Raw genomic sequence first — 24594 nt, forward strand, 5'->3', positions numbered from 1 at the left:
GGCTTTGCTTTCTCCGCTATTTTTCTCGAAGCAGCTTGTCTTATGCATATAAAGTAACTGGTGATCGTTAAAAGAAACTTTGCAGAAAACGGTGAACTGCCAACGCAGGACGTTGATTAAGCAACCTGCTACATGAGCTTTTTCTATTGATCGCCCTTTGCTTTGATGTTAAAAACTAACCTGGCGCAACTAGCTGGCTGCTTCTGAAGCTGCAATTGTATTCCACTCGCAATGCTAGATACAGCTTTGATTATATCTAAGAGCTCTATTTTTTCCCTCAAAGACAATTTTTAATCTATTGCCTGTAAGAATGAAGTGTGGTCGATAGTCGGAGCAATTAGGCGGGAGGTAAAGCGGTGTTTTGGGAGCGGGCGTTTTATTCCTTAGAGGATTTTTTTTATGGCACAGTTTTTTGTGCTTCAATATATACTTTTTATTACTTTAATTATATATATATATATTTAAATATATATATTAACAAATATACTGGGAGTAACGGAATATAAAGCGTGCGTGGGGGATAATAAAAATGACGATTATTAACTCGTCGAAAAGAAACATATGGCGTATTTCAGCCATGAGTAATAATAATTAATAGCTCGCAAAAGGGCCTCATGATGGGGTAAAAACCGGAAAATTAAAAACTCAGCAACGCTTAATTGGTGGACTCGAATTAAATGTGCGTAATTTCAATGAATTTTCTGTTTTTGTGGAGTATAGGATGGGAAAAAGAGACAAAGCAGTGACTGCAAAATGGTTTTTCAAATTACGAGAAACGCGTAAATTTGGGTAAACATGCGGACGTAATAACAGTTCTCTCCGATATTGATTTAAAAAGTCCGTTCCATATATTTAACCGTCTGGATACTGGGTGAAAAATTTCACACAACGTACCGTAAGGACTCTTATTCACCAATTTTCATTATTAAGTGCAATAAGCAAGGGTACAAATAAAGGAAATCAAGTTCAATAAATTATAAGATATTTTAAAATATTATATAATAAAAGTTAACATACAAATACGAAAGATTTGAAAATTTTAATTACATTTTACACAGGTGTCCCTAGTTCAAGTGGAAACATGGGCTGTGTAAGTGGGAATTATTATGTTTTCACTTGAACTGGTGGTACCTGTATAATGGAAGCGTTTTGATGTCCTTCGCATGCGAATTTCTTACACCTGTGGCACTTGGTATCGTCAGTGTTTCTTGGGAAGAAGTAACACATTGATCTTTTGTTGTCCTGATTGTTTAGAGAAGTTTGTTTCAGTTCCCCATCTGCGGCAACTGTCCATGCTTTCTCCGCGTGGATGAGCTGTAGGCAACGTTCCATTGATTTAGCTCGTAAATCTTTTTCGAACGTCAGAATTATTTTGTTGTCTTTGGATCATGGGTACAATCAAAAATTCAGTCCATAATTATCTTGACTGTCATTTAGTGGGAGCACCACGTTTCGATCGTTAGGAAGGATTATACATTTTGATCCTCGAGCGGGATCATATATTTCTGGTTCCTAAGGCGGCACCATGAGTTTGGCCGCTTTACCCTCAAACCACATATGGATCTTTCATTCGGACCCAACATTAACCACATTATATCCAAATTATGAAGAAATTAGTCGTCACGATTAGTAACACAAAAAATATTTGCAGGTAAACATATCTTCCTGTTGTAGTGGGTCAGAGCTGTCGTTGAATGGTAAAAAGTTCCTTAACGTATTTTGCCAGCGGAGACTTTCTACATTTCCTACTACTTTCACCAAATAGGGTTTCTTTAACTTCAGGAATATCCTGACATTCCATTTTACCACAAACTTTCAAGCGTACAAAAATAATACTGACTATCTTACTTTCAAGAACTACCTGCATAAAATCATGCAATTTAATAGAAAACACATTTATTTAGGTATTTAATTAAAAAAAAAAACTATAGGAAAGGTGTTGCATTGAAATTTTAAGATAATATGAGATATTTAAAAAAAAAATTATATTATTTTGATCCGCTGTGCGGTTTCTGGACCTTCATAGACATATTTTGCTGTTTGCAATTCGTAGGTTTTTGTGGCAATTATCATGATGACTGGTTTTTCTATTAAACAGGGTATTCCCCATGTACGAGTCCTAACTTCAAAGTACAATTTATTATGGTACTTCACGAGAGAAGTTCCGAGTTACAGGGTGTTGAAAATTAAAAGAAATATATTTTTTAATAAGTTTGGAATAGGCTGTGCTAGGTCCTTAATATTTTACAGTTGCTTCACGTTCGTAAATTGATGTGCTTTTAACGTGGTCCAGTCTGTGGCCAGTGGCATAGTTAGGGGTAAGTCAGTCGACGTATTCATCATAGAATGTAGGACGTCACTGGACTCTATCATTTTTATTACGTCCGGACTAGCAATATTTTACACTAAAAAAGGTCTCTTGGTTATTCCGTGTAATACTAACTAGATCTATTTCGACAAAAAATCATAGCAGATGTTAAAAACGGCTATTTTCTGATAAAAAGCACCATTCCAATCTTTTCATCATTGATTGTTTTTTAAAAACTCCTGGAGTGTTTTGTATGACATTGAAACCTTGAATTTTTTCGTTGTAGCTGTGCGAAGTAAATAAAGAATTTTTTTTATTAGAATTGTTTAGTGTTAGGCAAAAAAGTGAAGAGACCTTTTTTTGCCATAAAATGTTGGGAGAGTACGAAAATAATAAAAAAGCTAAAAAATCCATTGACGTTCTACATTTCATGACGGAAACATCGGCCAACTCACGCCGTCCCTCCGGGGCCCCAACCTCGTTTTTTGAACAATAAAAATTCGTAATAAATTCATTGTTGTGTTGTAAAAAAAGATGTTGCGCTCCAAGCAATACAGACGGCTGGAGGACAACATTCCTGCAGTTTGGTGTTAAAATAATCCGTTTTAGCAGTTTTACACGGGACGAACAAGAGCGTGGGGTCGTCACCGGCCCTGCCTGGTATTTAGAGGGCTAAATACATGTTTCGTATCTGTGCTCCTCCTGCAGGACTGATGCATGAATTTTTCATAGGAGAATCTGAAGTATCAGCCAATTTCTACCAAATGAGTATTTAATTACTCATCGCCGTAGGCGAGATTATAGGAGTACAAAACTGGCATAAAAATGAGGGAAAAACCCATTACTTACATTGGGGTTCAGACTGACATAATTAGCGAAATAGCTGAAAGGGCACAATAGGGCCAAAAGCGTGGAATTAAAAAAAGTGAGAAGAGCTTAATTGATCGTTACCACGCAAGTGTGCGTAAAAACGGCATGCACGGGGCAGTATCAGCGACGTGCCGTTTAAGGGAAAAGAATCGTTTTAGTTTTAGCTTCGTGCTAAATTACATTATAAAACAGAATACAAAAGTTTCCAAAACGAAAGTGCACCGTCCCATATTCTCGTACGTACGAAATTCAATTACCGCAATCGGACTCGGGTTGCCTGGAATTCGATGCATGAGAATCCAGTTTTGTTCGTCTAAACAAAAACCAGTTTCCAGAACTTTCGGAGGATCTGTTTTGGAACTTCATGTCACAACGACGCGGGAATCCAGATAAATAATTAGAAGTTGGAATTAAATGCGCCCAAATCCAGATGGAGAAATATGAATCGGTCGTAATTTCGGCTTCAAGAGCCTCCTCTCATATGGTAATTTGTCTAATTGTTATATTCGGCTTGCTTATGGGTGTTAGTTACATACTCGTTCGTATAATAACTTATTGTGCTACAGATGTGAGTGAGTAAACTTCCCAAGATACATATTATAATATGTCAGCTTTTGCCGGGATGATAAATAATATAGAGCCTAAGCTGCAGCTTTTGAGTCTAAAATTGTGTCAAAACGCTTTGGACTGAAATTAGTTCATTAAACTACCACTTTTAAGTGTTTATAAACCGGAGTGCTGTGGACGCAATTCTATGGTAGCGTATACAGGGTGATTCAGAACTCGGAGATTAATTTTCCAGGCGTTGTTGGCTGTAGTAGACGCTCAATAATGTAAACTAATTCAAACCGAGTATGGGTCACATTATCGAAGAGTTTACATAATGGAACTTAATTTAAATAATAAATTATTTATTAAAGCAACGCTCAATACATACACGGTGTAACCCACTTAGGATGGAAACACCCCTGTAAATTTTGCATTTATAACTAGATTTCAAAGAACCAAGGCTTAAAAGATAGAACATAAAGGCTCTGTTTATGATCTAGAAATTGTTTTCTAACTCGCTCGACCAAGGCTTACAATAACTTGTTTGCTACGTCAAAAATCGGAAAAAAAGATTGGAGTGTTTTTTTTTTGGAAAAAATGCGCACACCACTGAATTTAGTATTCTTTCAAATGAATTCGTATTAAATTTAATAATAAAAAAAAATTATTAACCATTTCAGAGACGTTTATTTTATAGTTGGAAACGATATTGTTTTATCAAGATAACCATAAAAACAAGTTTAAACGAATTAAATTGAACAATAAACATCGAATTAATTTCTGTTTGGATGGAAATCTAAATGCTCTAAATTTTCTAGAATTTTTCTAATAAGAAGTGATGAACGCTTTGGACGATTTGCCAATCGATTATTTGAGGAATCTCTATTTTCAATTAGATGGCAGTCCTGTTTATAATTCTGTTTGTGTTAAACAAAATTTAAATTTGCATTTCAAAAATAAACGGACGGGCAGCAATAGTCCATTAATCGGATGGCCACCTGGATCTCCTGATCTTACGTCCTTAGATTTTTTTTGTGGAGCGTTATCAAAAATAAAGTTTAGAAATCAGGTCACACAGCATTGAAGAGCTTTAAATCCGCATGCGCAAAGTTTGTGAGGAGATAACTCCACAAGTGAAAAATGTTTAAAGGAACTTTTTAAAAATATACAGGACGTTCCTTAATAATGTGCGGATATTTTAAGGTGGGATTTACGTGAAAAAATAATGATAGTTTGTTATATAAAGTATATTCCGAAAATCCTCTGTTAGGAAAATACAGGGCTGCAAAGTGTTAGAAAAAAATAGAAATGAATGAAGATTTTCAAAACCGCTTGAGATATTTCACTGAAATTTACAATGTAGACAGCTTACAAAGGGGCATTAATTGCAATAAAAATATGCGGTTTAATGTAAACTTATCCAAAACTATTTTATTGCTACAAATAAAATAATAGAAAATTTAACACATTATGGGTTGACATCTTAATGAAATATGAATATGAATACATGTTTACAACGTAAATAGAGCTTTTTATTTTCTATCTTCGGTTTCAATCCTAAATTGGTCACACTGTATATAACAAAATAAACAAATATTCTAACGGTGATAACTATTCTTTAGTTAGAAGAAAAATTAGCGTATTTTTCGCTTTTCCTATAATCATTGACTTTATTTCGTGTGTCGTTAAGAATTGTTTACGTCATCGAGCGTTTGCTGTATTCGCAATAAAATTGCCGATGCACGTCACAAATTACCCAGAAGGCAACACGCAAGACTGCAAACGTGACTAGATAAAATTTAGACTAAAAATGTTAAAGTGTGGTCTGCTAATGAAAATGCCATGAAGTTTTTATGTTACTTTATAACTAACACAAATATATATTAAATAATTGTTTCAGTTAAATTCGTAAATCTTGGTTAAGTTGGAATTTTATTATTGTCAGGTTGGTCACACAACATCTTAATTTACGACGTTGCCGTTAAAATTTTATGATTCGCCACCACCTTTTTGACTGATTACCTTTTTTCAGCAATTTTAACTTGCAACCCCCCATTATAGCGATTTTGACGATTCACATAAGTGAAAATGTTTAAATTTTACGTGTACCTGTAATAACTTTCTTGTTCTTAATATTTCATTATTAATTTTCACTTCCAATTCCTGCGCTCATTAGTGCTTTCTTTCGCAATGTGGCAAGGTTGTCGCCACTGAAGGCCATGACGTGCGTCGAAATTTTCATTGCGATTAGTATTCAAGTCGTTTAAACAGGCAGATTCAAGTTCACGGATAACGTTTTTAACAGGTACTGTAAGTTTATTTTGTACTAACAAATTAAAATGAAACGTACTAAAACTCGATAAAGCACATTTTTGCACGCAACTGTCTTAAAACATCATAAGGGCGTAGCGCCTTAGGGAGACGTTTCTCGACACGGGTTTTTATACAAAAATGTCTTCCATTGTTGCACTAAACAATCCTTGAAAGCCCGATTCCGTAGCTTTGAATTATCGCGTATAGAGTGTAACTCGTCTTGGAGATATTCCCCAGGAGCAATAGTATTTTGCAGAATAAATGAAAGAAATGCAAGTAGATGCATGGTCAAAAACGCACCATTGTCGATATACAGGGTGGCAAAGTTCGCATTTTTTCTCAAATTTTGAATTTTTACCGCGTGCACCAAGAGTTAAATTTCCTTATTGCATATACCTATTTTCTTTAGGACTCACGACAACAAAATCATCGATAGCGATCCATAGGGTGTAACGTTTTTTGGGACATACACTATTTTCTTCTTTCTATCGTTTTTTCGAACGCCCCGCATGAATTCCGATAGGAAATTCAAATTCCTTCTTTAACCTTTTAGATTTTTGGCCTCTTGCAGTATTTTCGTATCTTTCACCGTTTTCGTAGAACACGCAAAAATATCTGTCGATGCAAATTAAGAAAATCTAGTTTATATAGGGCGAGTCAGGGAGAATGGGCCAATACTAAATTGGAGATACTAGGCGCGTAAAAATCCTGAGTGAGCTCAACGTGGCTTATACCAATGTCGTTGGTTTAAAAGATACAGCGTGTTCGAACTTTAAATTTTATTTTGAAATGTTTCAATAAGTGAGAAAGTTTTTATAGTATAAATCTGAAAATTAGTAGTTTTATGTTTGTTGGTGTGAGAACTACGAATTCTAAGCTTATTTAAAATAGCAATATGAGCGTCTGAAAAAAGTCATGGCAAAATACTTTGAAACATTTAAATGCAAACAACTTGAAAACCGACAGATTCAGACGAACTAAACAAGAGTACATTTTCTCCGTAGAATTGAGCGAGAGCACTTTTTAATTTTCCCCTTGTTCTAAGCATGGCTTAACGATTAAAAAGATATTTCTTAAATTACGTAAATAATACGGTGAAACTAGCGCCCTCTAGGGGCAACGTCAAAATAAGCTTAAAATTTGTAATTCTCACACCAAGAAACATAAAACCGCCAATTTTCAGATTTGCAATCTCAAAACCTTCTTAATTATTGAGAAATTTCGGATTAAAATTTAAAGTTTGAACTCGCCGTGTCTAGTATCTCTAGTTTAGTGTGCGCTTATTCTCCCTAACTCACCCTGTATATCCCTATGTGTAATCTAGGATGTAATTATTGAATTTCGGCCATTTGAATAAGTTTGTTTTGATTTTCGAAATGTTTAATTTTCAAAAATCGTAACAAAACACAAAATATGAAAAATACGTGAAACTTTGCCGCCCAGTTTATCGGAAATTGTGCGTTTTCGAACATGGTTCTTCAAGCATTTTTCCATTGTTTCGCACAGTGCTATCCCCACCTGAAACGTGTCCGTGGTAATACGTTACACCCTGTATAAGTATAAAAACTAATTGGTCTAGCATTTGAGCTGCAAATTACCGCCGATCCATATTTCTCTTTCACGTTTAATTTCGTCGCCAGGATTCCAATTATTTATCCAGATTTTCTCTTCGCCCTGACAGGAAAATCCAGAGCAGGTCTGTTCGTTCAAGTTAACAAGGGACATAAAACTCCCATAAGTAACCCGCCATTTATAATAATGCACGAGGGTTCTCTTTTAATAAGTGGTTTTGTACGAATGACTCTCCATTTGTATTGAGGTCAGTAATTGCTGTGGCTATTGAATCCATTGATATGATGGTTAGTTTATATGAGAGATCTGAAGGGAGGGACATATTGGCTTCATATATCACAATCGAAAACTAACTAAAACAATTTGGTCCATTCGAGTCCCTTTTTGTGCGCATTGTGCTCCTGTCACTTTTATTTATCTCCAAGTTGTTAGGCTTATAAATTCCCTTAACAGACACATAAATAACTTTCGCGACAGCCCTAAGCCACGTGACCTGGTTTTTTGGGACAACCTGGGGTAACAGATGCAGATGTGGGTCTCACATATATTTTGTCAAATGGGCCCGAGACAGAAACGTAGGAAACAGAAACTGTTTTTGGAGAATTACAGAAAATGGGACCATCATAAACGGTTCAAAGGGCCAGATAAACGAATTCCAATGTTGACGGTGCATTTGCATAATGGAGATATATATTATAGATATTGGGGGCGTTACATGAATAACTCAGGATGAGTCGGAATGTTGTCAGCCTATTCCAATTTGTATTAGGAGAGAATCGGATCAAGTCAGCCCCTTAATATAAAGCCCTAGACATCCAACTTAAGCTCTTCGTTCATAAATTGCTTTGATGGATGAGAGTTGTGTGAACAAAGCGCATACAGAATGAGTTAATATTCTAGATGTTTACGCTTTCAGACTAAAGAAGGAACGTTAAATGCTTGGTTGAACCAGAGTTCCATTACATATAGATTATTAGATTGTATGCAATAGTTGCAAGAAGCCATATTTGCAAGTACGAAAGGATTGTAGCTAATTTCCTGACAAATTGATGAATTTCCATCCCACGGTCAATAACATGTTCGTGTAGAACCCATGCGTTGATGGAACATAAAAATCGGTCAATTTCTCTACAAATTTCATGGATCTAATTTTCCTGCTTTGAAACTTGCATGTTTCCCTAACTCAAGTCAGGAAGTGGGCTCCAACGAACGACAAAAGAGAACTATCAGATAAGAAGGTTTACAGGCTCAGTGAGACTATTTAACACTCCTTCAAAGAATCCACTTAGAGCGTGATATTATAGAATTTCGTGGTGGAATGGCGTGCTGAAATTTCTTAGGATGGAATCTAAAAAGGTCTTCCAGCGAACAACCAAAGGGGGCACACGAGGGGAATTTCAAGGATACTATGCACGACAAAAGGACTAGCTGGAAAGAGCTTTGTTGTTTTCAGAAAAAGAAAGTCATTTTAGAATAATAAAGAAACAGGGCAAGACATGAACCGTGGCTCCATGGTTTATCCCCAATCGGGGAAAAACCTTGGAACTTCTGCTGAACACTCGGTTCCCTGGAGAAACATGCGAGGTCGTCCTCGAGACGCTGACTCGCGAACTGGTGATTGACGAAGCCATGAAATGAGAGGTGGGCCAGTTGGACCCATATAAAACATTAGGTCTTCATCGCAGAATCCCCAGCAACGGAGCAAGAGAATCCGGCAGGTACACTTCCAAATCACGCTTCGAGGGAGCCAAACTGGCAAAAGATACGTCTCCTACAGACTGAACTATAAAATGCAAGGAGTGAAAGATAACCCTCACTGCAACCACTGCATTGTGGGAGAGAGCTCCTCATGCCAGTTTGTAGGGGTGTGCAATGACCGGGCCGTCTTGGGCACAGGATTTCGGAGCCCCTTTTCTCCCTCGAAAGAAACTTTTGATGCAAGAATGGGATGAGATACTCTCCTCTAGGAGGAGGACGGGTTTTTGTAGAAGGGGAGGGGCGCACCATGAGTGAAAAACCGCCCGGAGAGCCTAAATTTGCATTTTCTTACGGTGCAGCAGCCGCAATGTCTATGTTGGGCCAAAGTGGCGGGAGTTTCTTGATGCGATTTTTCAAATTTACCTATTCCCCGAAATTGCAGAAACCCGGTATCCAAAAGGGCTAAATATCAACTCGACGCAGTTCGGTTCCCTAGAAAAACGGACGATTAAATTTTCCTGCCTGTCCTCGAACCGAGTTGATTAAACTTGAACAATAATTATTGTTGCGGGAGCCTCTAAAAGGGCCCTCCAATACAATAAAAAAAAGGCCTTTTTGATCATATTAAGACCCCTCTGTTTGGCTCGAACCCAGTTTATTGATTAGCCAATTGCTCTGGAATTTCCTGTATTTTTCCTGGATAAAGCCGCTATTGTTTAACAGAAGAATTAATCAAGATTACACTTTCAAAGAGTGTCCTCAAAACAAGTCCTTTATTGGAAAGAACCGAATAAGTTGATTCGATAAACCAATTCTACCAATCCTAGCCACTTCCCTCGCGGTTTAATGATACGCCAGCTCTTTTTATTCGGAATTTGATAAAGACCCGGAAACTTTTCCAATTTCTTCGAATAAATAATTTAGGATGTTTCTATTTGAATTTCAAATAAGGCAACCGCTGTATTGTTTGTTTGAAAATGGCTTAGTGCAAACAAAATGCTGTCTTGTTATGAATGCAAATAGATATGGAAAATTTTACAACGAAAATGTTTTCGAGGGGAATTCGAGTAATGTCGCGGTTAGGGGCTTTGTAACGGGCCTGACACGGAGATTGGCAGACGTGGGTCGGAATTTCGTGGTCAGCGACTGAAACTTGGTATTACGCAGGAACTTGAGAAGGAAAATAAAATTGAATAAACCGAGCTCCTCGAATAATGTCTTAATCCAATTATCATGTCACGCATTAGCCGAGAACTCTAGCTCGCAGCAGTAATTTAACCATAAACGTACCTATCAAGCACGTTAAGATGTATCCTTTGTAAGCAGTTTAAGATAATTCGTACCCCCTGGCACGCCAATCTCCAAGATGATCAGACAACAATTAATACTTCATCTTCAAATTTTATGATTAATTAACTCCGAAAGCCAGACTGGCAATTAGTTATCCAGTTAACGTTGTCGCTTCGCAACTTGACAAGGAAATCCAAAGCAGATATGAGTGTGTGTGTGTGTGTTAGTCAACAAAGGGGACTTAACAAAGACACACAACTTTGGAGCAGAATTTGTTATTTATCCAACGAGGGATTCTATCGTGACATGTCACTCATATTCGCGTCATCTGAAACGTTCCACATTATTCGGGGATTTGGTTTCGTTCCGTTACGAAACGCTGAAGCTCCCACGGTCAGCGAGAAAGGGGGGCAAAAAGTTGATTTGAGTAACCTTTGAAGGGATGCTGCAGCTTCATGGCATCCATTTAGAGCTGTAATAAAATGGGAGTAGGATGCGATCCCGGAAGTTTTTCCGGGAAATGCGTACGAATCAATTTCAATTAGTCATACGGAAGTAATTGAAATCTGGAAATTTTGCGATTTTAACACTCCGTATCTTCATCGCGTGGCGTTCTTTTGCGTATACTTCACGCAGCATCACCGATACACAGGTCTGCTGCTTCGGGCGTCACTGAAAGACGCAATTCCAACAAATCGTAATGGAACATTAACATTTTAGAACTCGCGACCCTCATCACTCCGTCTATCCGTTTGATAATGATGGAAGTGCATTACAAAGTTAGCGGGGATATTTTCAGGGGTCCGCCATTTACCTCTTGAATATCATAAATGATGGAACTCATTTCATTTAGCCATAACGTCTTAATCAAAGTAGAGAAATGGCGATGTTAAAGTTTAATACTTCTAGATGCTTATCGCCATATTTTGCCTTGCATGTTTAATGAGACTTCCAGAGGTATGGTTCACCGATAATTAATGTATATTCCCGTAGATTTTGCATTAGGGATAGTTTTACGTCAGAGAATATTTGACTGTGTAGGGTGGTCACATTCCTAGATTTATACGGGGCGTTTTCCAAACATGTTTAAAGGGGAAGTTCTTTGGGTCAAATTAAGAAAAAAATTCCCATAAATGCATACACTTAGCGACATCTACGGTCGATCTACGAAATATCGATTTAAAAAAAAAGGCCGATTGAGGTGAATGGTCCACATTCTTCTTTAATTGTTTTCTCTGTAGGATTCGGATTTTAATACTCAATTTTAAACTCTAGTTTTAATCTCCCACTTCAAGCCATTACCAAACAAATTTCCACTGCTCACTTATTCCGTTCTTTCAACTTTCTTCAGTTTAAAAGTTTAGAAAGTGGAAAATTATGAATAATAAATTAACCTGACAGGCCATTCTTGTAAATGAATTTATTCCGATTTAACATCCGGTTCTCGCCGAGTTGAATAATTAAGATACAACTCCGCGACTAGGTTTTAAATGTTGTTTAGTGGAAGAAACTATTTAAGTGATTTATTCTTCACCATGGTGGATAAATTTATTACTCATTGCGGAGAAATTTTTAGGGCGAAAATAAAAGGCCTTAACGACAGTTCAATCCTGCAGTCTCTAATTCTACAATGTGCCCTTTTGTGGATTGGGGCTGTAAACAAGATTTTCAGCTAAATTTATCCCAGTCACGTAGCTTTGGCCGGATTTGATTGTTTGAAATTACCCTTAGTAATATTGCTATCGCCTGCTGGAGGTTTCATGGTTTCGTCTTAATTTAATCTATACCTACATCTCCGACATAACTCAATTAGAGTTTGAATTGTGTGATGATTATTAATTCTGGCAATTTGCCTGCGAAGGAATGAGAAGACACGAAATGTGCAGAAAGGTAGTTTTATCGCGCACAATTTTTGAAAACATGGATTTCGCTCGAGTTTCAGTTTAGGGTTTTGTATGTTCCGCCCATGAAAAATATGCCAGAGTGGAGTAAAACAAGGCAAAGCCTGATCTAAATTGGATTTCCGTATCGCAGTTTAACCGCCACCAAAGTTTAAAGGACGGCTATTTGTCTTTCGCTCCACCTGTGGAATCCATTTCGTTAAGCGGAACCACACAGGTCGCCCTATCTGATTGTTAGGTTTACTTGCTTTGTGGTGTGATAAAATATACTTATACGCTCTCTAAACGTTGTTAAACCGTTAAAAGTATTAAACTTCTAAGAACCCCGCAAACGCATTCGCCATATTGTCAGGAAGATTCGGTCGTCTTGAGCTTACCGTGCGGATCTCTATCGTTTTGACAATATCGAGCTTACATACAAATCGAACTTACAAGAATTTGTCTAAAGCGTTGGGCTTATCTCCAAATCCCAAACATTTCAGTGAAATATCGAATGTTGCCCCAAAGAGACTTTACCATAACTCTCTCCCCAAATAAATTCGTAGATAGCAAACAATCGGAACCAATCGAAACTTAAATGATAAATGTACAATATGGGCTCTAACTTAGTCTCTTGACATGCATTTAAACTGCCGCTTTTCCTCATTGCGACACTCACCTGGAACTTTACGAATTTATTCCGAGACTGGGGGCGAAGTGCACGTTCCAAAGTTGATGTTTGCAATAAGCCCTTTAATTACCGGAATTATTTGAATTTAAGACGAAAAGCTGAATTTATGGCTCATTTTAAAGTACAACTTGAAGTTTTAATGCTGATTTCTCGGAAAGTTCACTTTTTGTGCCCGTTTGGACTTTGATGTCATGTAGGAAATACTTCTTATTTTATTTCCCGTTAATCTTTAATCTTAAATGCATCATTAGAAGTATTAGGGAAAGCCATGTTTACTTGGCTCCAATAAGAAGGCTTTAATGCACTTATAAAGTTTGCAATTACCATTAGTTAGCAAAATGCAAGGTAAGCAGACGAAGCAAAATGTTTTTAAAAAGACTTTTAGCGTTAAAATATAAAATTAGCTCTATAACTGCATATTCTAGGGAAGATGTAATAAATGCCTCAATAAGCTGAACTTTTAATACCGAGTATGCTTCAAAAAAGTTGAAGAAACTTTGGTTGTAATTTACCAACTTGAGTGTATCTTTGTAGTAAACAGAAGTTTTTTAGAACCCATTAGAAGGAAGGCAATATTGAAATTATTATAATGAAGGTGAATGCTCTGGGAACACGATTAAGTGGATTAAAACTAGATAGTAATTGGTAATTTTAATTAGAACTTTCTGGTTGTATTAAACGGAGTTTTAAATAATTTTTCTTACTTAATATTTAAAGCCGGAACTTGCCATGAAATCGCATCTTGCTGGGACCTTGTAGATGAAAAGCTGTAAAGAGCAACTGGCAACGCTGTTAAGTTATAACCTAATCACGTGTTTTGCTGGTTGTTTATTGGTCGCCCAGTGCAAAAACCGATGCACGTCATAGATCGCGTCATTTCATTGCCAACCCTTATGTTTAAAATACGCAAAGTTTTCATCGGGGATTTAGCCTTAAGTTGAATAGCGATTACGTAGATAAACTGCCACTAATACTTGGACCCAAGGGTAACCTACACGTTAAGGTTTAGTAAAAATTAAAACTTAGCGTGGACGTAAATAATGGACATGTTAACAATAATGTTGGCAACATGGCACGGTGTCGCCATATTTGCCCGTTCTGATGCTACGTCTTCCCCTTTCCGCCATTTTATTTTGTTGCGACAGTTATGTTAGCTTAAATACGATCTAATTTTTTCCGGATTGTATCAAAGTTCTCGTTTTACTAGTGATTACTTCAGCACAAACTGTTCTACGAGCACGGGCCTATGTAAGTATGCTTCATGTTTTATTGGTGTTTTTCGATACGCTAAAGTAATTAAATAGCCGTTGTGAGGACCTTGTTGCTTCTTTAATGCAGTATTTTGAACAGCAAATTAACAACGCCCCTTTAGTGTCACTAAATGCTCTCAGAGAAGAATGCGTATCGTTTTTATCGAATTTCACATATTTTAGATTGTTTAAGGAGTACTGAATAAATCCATCGTCGCTGAATTTCAACGTTATGACGTGCACCGGTTTTTGCACTGCGCCATATATGATTAGTAAGCATTATACGAGTAAACATTACAACTTCTGTATTGCTCGTAAAGTGGAAGTAAGAAACAACCTTCAAAGTATTCCTCATCGGTTGTCTCGTTTTCTCTCCCAGTGCCAACCTATTCCCCTCGACTTCGGCCGTAAATACGTTGGAAAAAAAGTTTTTCCCATATTTCCCCCAAAAGAAAAATCTCCCGTCTAACTCGAGCGTTAATTCCAACAGAAAAGGGGCAATAAAAATGCAGATTTATTTTAATATGTTTTCTAGAAATGCAGTGTCGGCAAAATTATCGCTCCTAAATTGACTCTGCTGGGAATTCTCGGCCATCTATTTACCTAGTTTGCAGCGCCAGAATTATCGTTTCCTCCACTTCTTTTTACTTTTTGTAATTAGGATTTTAACTTTAGATCGTTGACTTTTTGCGGACAATGGAAGTGGCACCCCCAATTTAGAGGCTCAGAATTTGTTCCACCGCCTGCCATAAATTTACCGTGATTATACCCGCATTTTGGAGGTGTCCGAAGAAATTTATTAGGCGATAACCCATGGTGAGTCTATCTAATGCCTATAAGCCAAATGTACATAATTTTGGGAGAATTTCTCCTTTCAATCATTAGACCCTGGGCCTTCTGGGTTTTCTATTGTTACCTCGAAATAAGACTAAATTAGGTAACAAAACAATTCGGTATATTTAACTGTAACATCTAATACTGCACATCACTGGATTGGTTCAACTGGCACACTTTTTGTAACGCAGAAATAATTCCTGGACACTTTACATACCTAGAGTTGGCTATTGTACTAATTTCGATGTTTTCGTCATTTTAGATTTTATACACATTCATCAGGAATTATTTCGTTTAAACCATTCACCAACAGGGTCTTTATAAACATATTTTCAAACAATTTTCGCTATAAATTTCGTATACTTATTACTATCGTAAAGGTTAATAATCACATTAAAACCAAAGTATAGGCTAAAAATATCGATTATTCATTACATCTTGACCCTATTTTTCATTCTCATACATTATCAATGGCAACACATTGAATTAGGACAAAGCGTCTTCGATTGATATTAAGTACATTATTTATAACAATTTTTTGAAATTTACATGAAATTTGGATATTATTTACAATCAAATGCAGTTTAGAGGGATCATTACTATATGTGAATTTTGCTGTAATGTACGGGACCAAAGAAAATTGTAGAATGGCTAATCTTGACAATTTTATGGATGCAAAATAGGCGTATTATTATGTTACAGAGCATTAATGGTTTAGTTTCCTTTTGTCAGTGTGAAGTCTGAGTCGTAGATGGGTGAATCAGCTTATACGTGTAATGCTTCGGTCTTCGATTAAACACTTCCTCCAACAGGGTCTTAAAGTTTAATTATTTATTCGTACGTCTATATAGTTTTTAATGTTGAAATTTAATTCAAGCTTGGATTACGAATTAGGCATCTATCTACCAGTACTCGCATATACACCTAACATGGTTTTATTGGATGAGTTTTTTGATATCACGCTCTAATTTTACTGCCAAGAAAATTTTCTCGATCACCACTAGTTGCATCTACTTATACAGTGTCTTTCAAAAGTATGAGAACGGTTTAAGTTTCAGAACGTGCAATGCCCGATTCAATGACGATGAGGGAAATATTTTTATTCAAATTCAAATTTTTACTTGCTCTCCTAGATACCAGAACATTTTTGCTTCTAATGTGTAAAATATATTTATATAATGATGTGATTAATAAGCACATTAATATTGTGCAGTTTTAACCAGAAATATGACCCATTTCGCTCTATATGAAATTGTTATAAAACCATGCATAAATAGCTAGATTGGACTGCGAGCGTGTGGCGTCATTATCTCAAACAGTATTTAAAGTAGATATAGCACATGTTTCATTCATAATACCTACTTTGAAACGGCTACAGAATCCAAGAATGTTCTAATATCTTGTGTATCTCTGCTGGGAAAAGATATGGTAAAAGCGCATATAGACATTGATCCGCAGAGTCTTTGTTGCTGAGTAACCGAGGGTCGACTTTAATACATTTTTTTAATTTATTAGCTGTAGCTCCTCTACACGTTTTTGGGTATTTAATTCAAATTTTCAGAACATGCTTTAAATTCGAGTCAGACCACTGGGATCTCAAAAAGGGTAAAAGAACAGGGTTGCTGGAAAATCAGCTGTACATTGCCACAAAGAGACTTAATATAATAATGAAGAAACAGGTTTTAGCCGTAGCGTGATAAAATTTTATTAAACAATACGTGCTGATACGTGTTTCACCGTCCCTCAAACAGTTGAGAACAGGGTCTCTCTTAGCTCTAGCAATTTCCAATTTCTCCAGGAAATCCAACTCTAGACCTTTTTGGCACTCATGAAGTACATTTACGTTATTTGGTATCTTTAAGCTGTGGCTGGATGACAAATCGGTAAAGCTCGACTCACTCTCTGCCACGTGTGTAGTCTTATATGTGTTCACCTCCGCGACATGTTCTTGAACTATATTAGAAATTCTTCTACCGGAACGACCTACATAGACAGTCTAACATTTCTCACGAGTCGAAGAATAATGCCCGGATTTAACCAGTTTGTCACTGAATTTTTGGCTTTAAATGTTATTAAAACGTTCATATTTTTAAAAAATTCTGCCAACTACAAAGAGACTAATTGCCAAAAACTGTAGATCATGGACGGTTTATTGTATGTAGATAGCACCAGTTCAAGTGGAGACATAGGGATTGTGCAATTGGGGGGACCGCATAAGTTTTAGCGTGCCGGCGACAAAGACAAACAAAGTGAGTTGCAAGGCTGGTGGTTGACATGGGCGGAGTGAGTTCAGCGTTACCAGATCGTTTACCTTTCTAGAATTTTTATTAACATAAGTTCCGGTAATAGATTAATATGATCATCCTTACACTGCTGCTCTATTTGAAATAATTTAAATCTTAAGTATGGAAGTGGAGACGTAGAATGGTCTGACTTCCGTCCGGTATAGCCACCACCCTCGCAACCCACTTCATTGGTCTTTGTCGGAGGCATATTAGACCTTGCACGGTCTTTGTCCGACCTGCACAATTTCTATAGTTCTTCTTAATTGGCGATAAAATATAAGCAATACAATACGTTGTATGATAAGAGGGGAGAATGTCGTGGTCAATTCAGTTTTCTGTTCGATTCATTCTACTATAAAAAACTTCGAGAGTCTAAAAGAACGTCTTACCTCGCGAAAAGTATCCGTCTTGTAGCTTCTAATAATTACTTGATTCGTTCAACGGGACGAATTTAATTACGTATCTTCGTGCAAAAAATAAAAGACGAGTAAATTAAAGATATCGACAATGGCCCCTATGTATAATGAAAGGTTAGTTGCGGTTAGAGAAACTGTAGAAAATCTGGAAAAATACTTTAATAAAGCTCGAAAATGTTATTTCTCATGACGGACTTGCTTTAAAATTATGTTTTTCTGTCGAAGATCAGTGCTGGAAATATAAACTGACACACCCTCTATGTTGCACTGCAGACGAAGTGGTGAAGACAAACAAATAACCTTTCTAATGTTCTCACGCGCTCTACTTCTTATAAGGAAATTAGTAAATAAATGCACACCTCCGCCATTTCATCCAGGCTCAGAAATCAAGTCTTCGTTCCTCATTATCTTTGAAGAGTAAAAATTGAAAAAATAACGCAGGTAAATAAACTGAAGCAAAAGTGGGATGGATGGTACCTACATGTGACTTAAATATTCCAATTCGGTCTATTTTTATATATGTACTAAAATATCACAATTTTTTAAGTCCATAAGTTTGGTTAGCGTTGAAGCAACAACACACCGGTAACGCCTAGGTGATCCTCAGCAGCTTTAGGAAATACAACATCAAATTCAAGTAACTACAAAAACTACTCAATCGCTCCGCACTGCTCGTGGTGTCCTTGGCCGCCTCCAGATTACCTCTGGTCACCTCTTCCTGGCACCTCCCTATGGAGTCAATGTCCACACTGCTCATTGGCAAACCGTTTACCTCCAAAGGAGATATGCAATAGTTCTTCGAAACAAACTGAATCATACTCCCGTTGGCCAAAGGCCCGTCTAGAAGCGAGTGAATATGGCAGTCACAAGGGAAATGATTCTTTATCACAGTCAACTTCTCCACTTCTACTAACAGAGTTTCTGCTCGAGGAATTTCTAGGATGTGGTTGCCCTCAAAGCGCAAATGTCGCACATGTTGCTCCCACGTGAAATTCAACCACTGTATTGAGTCAATTTTGTTGTTCAAAATATTCAAACTTCGCACGAAAGTCATATCGTTGAAAGCGTCCCCTTCGATGTTTCCTAAGTCTGATTCTTGGATGGATAAGTAATTGACGTTGGTAAGGCCCCTGAAAATACCCCCTTTCATGCTCCTCAGGTCCATAAAGGCCAGCTGCAGATGCCCCAACGTGTCCAAACCGTTGAAGCAGTCCGGCTCCAGAATCCGAATGCCGGAAGGCAGTAAAATCTTGTCAATTTCCGTCATCCCTGTGAAGGCGTTGCTTTCAAGCTTGACTAAAGGATTGTGGCTGAGCACCAGTTGCTTCAAGTTGACTATTCCGGCGAAAGCGTAGCTCTCCACCTTTTTAATCTTGTTTGAGCTCAAGTAGATGGACGAAATATTCTGCAAACCAGCGAAAGCAAAAGGGGATACCGTCTCCAGGGGGGTGTGTTGAATTGATAGATCTCTAAGCCTAGGCAGGCCCCTGTAACAATGATTGATCGCGTTAACGAGTTTTCATGCCACAGATATAAAACATCGATACAGCTGAGCAATTTAACTCAGCCTCAAAATAACTCGGATTATAGTTGTTTTCATTATCGTGCTTTCCGCACAATTTGCCATCCGGTCGAGTCATGGTTCTGTTTCCGCAGACATGTAATTTTCGTTTCGTTAAGAAAGTTGGCGTTTGCGAGTTAACTTTCCCGATATAAAAACTTTAGAGTTTTAATGGAATTCGGCTTTATTTTTCGATTAGGGAGAAGGTTGTGTAGTTTCCTTACCTAAAAGCAAAAGGTTTGATCAGAGATATGTTGTTCCCGTCCAGGGACAATTTTTTCAAATAACGCAATCCCGCGAAGGAATCGCTCTTGATCACGGGAAAGTGATTCCTTGTTAAAGAGAGATGCTCAACTGTGGGCGGCAACAGTTTTAGAGGGATCTCGTGGAGGCCTCCGGAGTTACACAAAACCTGGAATGAGAATTTTTAATCTTAGACACTGTAAACACTCTAAGGCAGTTGATTCAATCGCAATAAAGCTTCTATCAACTAAATAATGAGAAAGAATAAAGGAAAAATAACGTTTGTAAACATTACTGAAGGCCTTCAAATTAACTTTTAGAGGATGTCTTATCTCGGAGGACTTAATTACATTCTTTCTTTTACTGGACGTAAAGGGGGATCTAAAGATATTGTTGCCTTTGTCAAAAGTTAATGTTGCCTATTTTCACAAAGTCGTTAAATAAAAACGTCGCAGAGTTTCTTCAGTTTATGTTTAAACAAACTCCAAGAATTTAGCTCTGTGCAGGTAAAAGAGGTAGTGGATTGTCGAGTCCGCCAGAAAGTTAGAGTAGATAGAGGGAATTAAGGGCCAAGTTATTAAGCGGCCGTGAAATTTAACATCGAAAACAGGCGAGTTTTCAAAGAAGCCACGAATCTGGCCGATATTCCATAGGGCTTTAACGCAGAGTTCCGAAGCTACCATGCAACCGAGCTAATCTGACCTACCTGAGAGTAGAATGTAGGCCCGCTTTAACAACCTCTACTTGTGTGCGAGGCATTATTTCCAAACAAAATAACAAACCATTTGCCTTAAACGTATGAAGAACATTTGCTCTTCATCATGCAAGTACAGCCAAATGGGATAAATTCAACATCTGCATATTTAGGCGTGTGTGGAAAAAAACAACGAAACACGTCAATTTTTAGACTCTGAAATTACATCCTGCAACGTAAAAATTTCATCCCTAAATTCAACCCCCTTAGCGTGACGATTGCAACCCCCACATTTACAAATTGCAAGTGTGAGTTTGCGATACCTTGTTAAGAAGGTTTCTTTCATTCTCTGTTCAAAATTGCTACGTTTTTAGACGTTTTTTTTTTATAGAATAATTGAAAAAAAAAGTAAATTCGCGTAATTGACGAAATTCTCCACAACACACTAAAAACTGATTAATTAATATCGCTTCGTTATTGGTAATAAAATAAAACGGCAAAACAAATCGGTCTCCACGTATATCGACTTAGCTTTCACCAAATTGATGAATGGGGAAGAGACGATCGCCGGAATGGCCGGCACGATCACCCGATCTTGCTCCGTTAGAGTTCTTATGGAGACACGTGAAGAGTGTGATGTGCAAAACTAAACCGCGCAATCTTGCGATTACGTCGGTCACGCCTCAGAGGTTGACTAATGCCAGAAGACATTTTTAGTCTCGATTAGGACGTTGTCGAAAGGTTCGAGACGCGCATTTTGAACTTGTCATGGGATATTGAGATTGATTTGTTGTAATATTTTGTTACGTTATCAATAACAAAATGGTATTAGTTGTTAAGTTTTAAGTTTATTCTAGAGAATGTCGTCAAAGAAAGTTTAAAATCATAGCAATTTTAAATAGAGGACGAAAAACCCTTTCAAATGAGGTGTCGCAAATCTACACTTTGAATTTAAAAATTTAGGGGTTGAATTTAGGGATAATTTTTTTACGTTACAGGATGTAATTTCAGAATGTGAAATTGACGCATTTTGGTATTTTTTTGCACGTACGTCGAAACTAGCAGATATTGAATTTTTTCCATTCCATTCGGCTGTTCCACCCCGTATAACAGGACCTTAAATGGTCATTAAGGCAACTAAAGTGGCTGGTATTTTGCAAGCATTCCCCCTTTTACCCTGAAAATTAATTATGGGAATATAAGGGTGAACGCGCTAAAAATCTCAAAAACTCTAAGAGCTCTTAGGAAAATTCAGTAAGAAAATTACCGCAAGACAGGGTGTCCAGGAGAAAGATTTACATTTTTAAAAAAGCAAAGCAGTATTAATTTTTGGAAAAGAAATTAAACTTCTAACTGAATTGCAAATCTAATTGAAATTCTGAAAGATCTAAATTTCTAATTAGTTCGTCTGTCAAGCTATCTAACTCATTTGTGTGAGTACGTCATTTACGTATCTCAGTCGCAATCGAGCAGTGGTCGCACACGTAAGAAACGGTGATTCAGCGGAAGCGGCTCGACGAGCATTCGATGTTCATTTCAACGTTGGTCTGCATGAAGCTGTGTTCTCAGTCATGCGATTTCAACATTTGGAGATGTGTCCTGGCCTCCGCGGTCTCTCGACCTTGACACGCGTGACTTTTTCGCGGGGGCATTCGAAAGGGAAAGTCCATGAGCATAAACTCTGTACTTCGGATGACTCGAAGACGGCGATTCGTAAAGAGGTGGCGTTGGTCACCGACTGGACACTGGACTGAGTGCGGGGGAGTTTCCTGGACAGAATCGAAAGTTGCATCGGGGAAGACGGGCGGGCGTCACCTTTCTGACCTAATTTTTCCCACGTGAAGCGAGTGGCGTGTCCCCGCAAACATGTCGGACACCTTTAATACGTTTATTTTTCCAAAAATTAACATTGTTCCGGTTCCTTTTTTTTTATGTAAATATTTCTCGTGGTCATTTTTTGTTTCGAATCGAAGCGGTTTGCGTTTCCGGGGTTTCCGAGGTGTCAGGTCACCTTGGGGAGTTGGAAACGAATTTTCTCCAACTCTTTCTAATTAGGGGAGCCGCAAAGTGGCCCCCGCGAACGGACTCTTTGTGCGGTGTTCGACTGATTGTTTTTCGAAATAGGTGTTTCGAACCCTCCGGGTGAACGGTAATCGAATAAAATGAACCGATAAATGGACGGCTTCGCGAAATTAAATTGTTCTTAACCAACAAATCATTTATCTAGGAGATGGCACTGAACACATTTGTCAGTCACTGTCGTGCGAGACTGATTGTTGCTTACCAATTTTAAAGCTATCCAGTTGATCGATTACCCCATCCTTCAATAGATATACGTGTATTCAATATCACCGGAAAATGAGGTTGCAGCTAGAAATAGTACTTTAATGGAAGAGAGCTGGGGAGGTGCCACGTGTCAATCAATCAGTCGTGCATTGACCAAAAAGTGATTTCCAATTGTAACTTTGGCGCTCACCCCATGAAGTGTTTCATTGCGATTCAATGTGCGGAGCGTAAAAATTTTCGACCTCGTTGCATGTTTCTCGTTCGAAAAAAGAAAATAATTCTTACCTGAGTTTGCGAGAGACAGAGGCATTCGAGCGGACAGGAAGGCAGCAGCGTTGTGAATGTTGCGACTTGAATGAAAATCAGGACAAAAACACAACTTGTTGCCAACACGCTTCCCACGTGCATCTGAAACAATTGTAAAAATTACAATCCAAGGCGCAAAAAAATGCAATTTCGCATCAGACGGATGGAGGGCGGGAGTTTTTTAATTTTAATTTTAATTTTAATTTATACCACTTTTTGTCGCCGGGCTTTATGCTGTTTAAGATCGATCAATCAATCACAATCGCACAAAAGTTCCAATTTGAAAGGGGTTTCTTAAGGCATTTTCAAATTTAAGCTTTCCCCATTTATTATTCGGGCGTCATTTTTTCAGTTTGCAGCATCCAGCAACAAACTTTTATTGAAAATTCATTGTTGAGAGCTTTCGCAGGTTCGGGGGTTATTTTTTCCGCGTCAAAAGTTGGACGCTGTTTTCGTATCGAAATTTATAGCCTTCTTTGGATGTTTGATATAAAGCGTCTCGACTGCCGTCTGATTTCAAGTGAACTTAACGATTAAGCGTTAAATCGCAAAGTAAGAGAATGGTTTTTTTTCGCCCGTACAACCGCTCTTTATCGACTAAACAGCACCTAATAAATTCCGAACTAAAACTATTCGGAACACAACAGAAAATAAAGCAAGACCGCCTTTTGATGTTCTCCTTCGAGAGTTTTCAATAAAGGTATATTGTTCAGCCGTACGTTGCATAAAATTGACATTGGAATAATAAATGAGAAAATATCGAGCCAAGGGGATTTCTAAGCGATCTTTTTATAGCGCGAGCTTTTATTAGTCACTCCGTCGTGATTAATTGTCGACTCGTTTGTTACAAACTCACTTGTGAATAGTTAAGCACTCTCTGTATAGCCTTTAATGGGTATGCCATAAAGAGAGTGGGAGGAACCCGAGGAACTTAATAATCGTTTTATGAAGTTTCTGGCAATATTTCAGAGTACGATTGGGAAGCTGAAAGGCACTGAAGTGTTATTTCGAATCGTAACGCTCTTAACGCGAGGTTTCATTGATCCCATGGCCACGGCAAGGAACCGAAAGCCCCGCGACCAGTCCCATCTTGACCGGGAATCGTCTCGACAATTTGCCAAAAAGTCAAAAGAACTTTCGTGAACCCGAAAATATCTCGGGAGGCAGCGGTCAATCTTTTTTTTTTTTTTTTAACGTCAAATAGAGCCTCCTGAAAATCCTCCACCAGGCTCAAATTTAATAGCTAAATATTTGCAAAACCTCGGATCCATTCCGGCATCTGGATCGATATCCGTCCAGATGATTGTTCACGCATATTTACCGCCGATTCACAGATAACCGTTTGATTTTTTGTTTAACCAATTTCGTTTCCACGTAGGCCTCGGTCTGGATCCGTGTCGAATGCTCTTTAAGAGTACGTGCGGGAATAGTCCCTGAAGCGCTCGACATGTAGATAGCGGTTTGTGTTAAACAGTACAGAGACCTAACCTTAAAAGGCTCACGCCTAAAGTTTATCTGTGTTCGTTTTTGGAGTTGTTTTCGCCGAAC

The 24594-nt window shown here is 37.8% G+C and overlaps 2 protein-coding genes across 8 annotated transcripts in view; one reads left to right on the top strand and one right to left on the bottom strand.

Annotated features, from left to right (window-relative positions):
• The first annotated feature begins 5956 nt into the window (after window positions 1-5956).
• LOC136345629 (odorant receptor 10-like) overlaps window positions 5957-24594 on the top strand; it is a 155440-nt gene continuing 136802 nt past the window's right edge. For 2 of the 3 annotated variants that reach the window (XR_010733176.1, XM_066294136.1), the window contains exons 1-2: window positions 5957-6032; window positions 15097-15237. The gene's annotated coding sequence lies outside the window, so the exon portion shown is untranslated. Of the gene's footprint in view, window positions 6033-13657; window positions 14420-15096; window positions 15238-24594 lie in introns of those variants that run through there. The other variant, XR_010733177.1, reaches the window with a different exon arrangement.
• The window catches only part of LOC136345624 (chondroadherin-like), a 149252-nt gene continuing 140017 nt past the window's right edge, over window positions 15360-24594 (bottom strand). For all 5 annotated transcript variants that reach the window (XM_066294123.1, XM_066294121.1, XM_066294125.1 and 2 more), the window contains 3 exons: window positions 23026-23148; window positions 19742-19929; window positions 15360-19443 (listed from right to left, as the gene is read on the bottom strand). In XM_066294123.1, coding sequence (XP_066150220.1) covers window positions 18549-19443; window positions 19742-19929; window positions 23026-23148 — 1206 coding nt within the window. In that variant the 3' untranslated portion in view covers window positions 15360-18548. The remainder of the gene's footprint in view (window positions 19444-19741; window positions 19930-23025; window positions 23149-24594) is intronic.

The sequence above is a fragment of the Euwallacea fornicatus genome, chromosome 20, assembly GCF_040115645.1.
Source record: "Euwallacea fornicatus isolate EFF26 chromosome 20, ASM4011564v1, whole genome shotgun sequence".
Classification (NCBI taxonomy): Eukaryota; Metazoa; Arthropoda; class Insecta; order Coleoptera; family Curculionidae; genus Euwallacea; species Euwallacea fornicatus.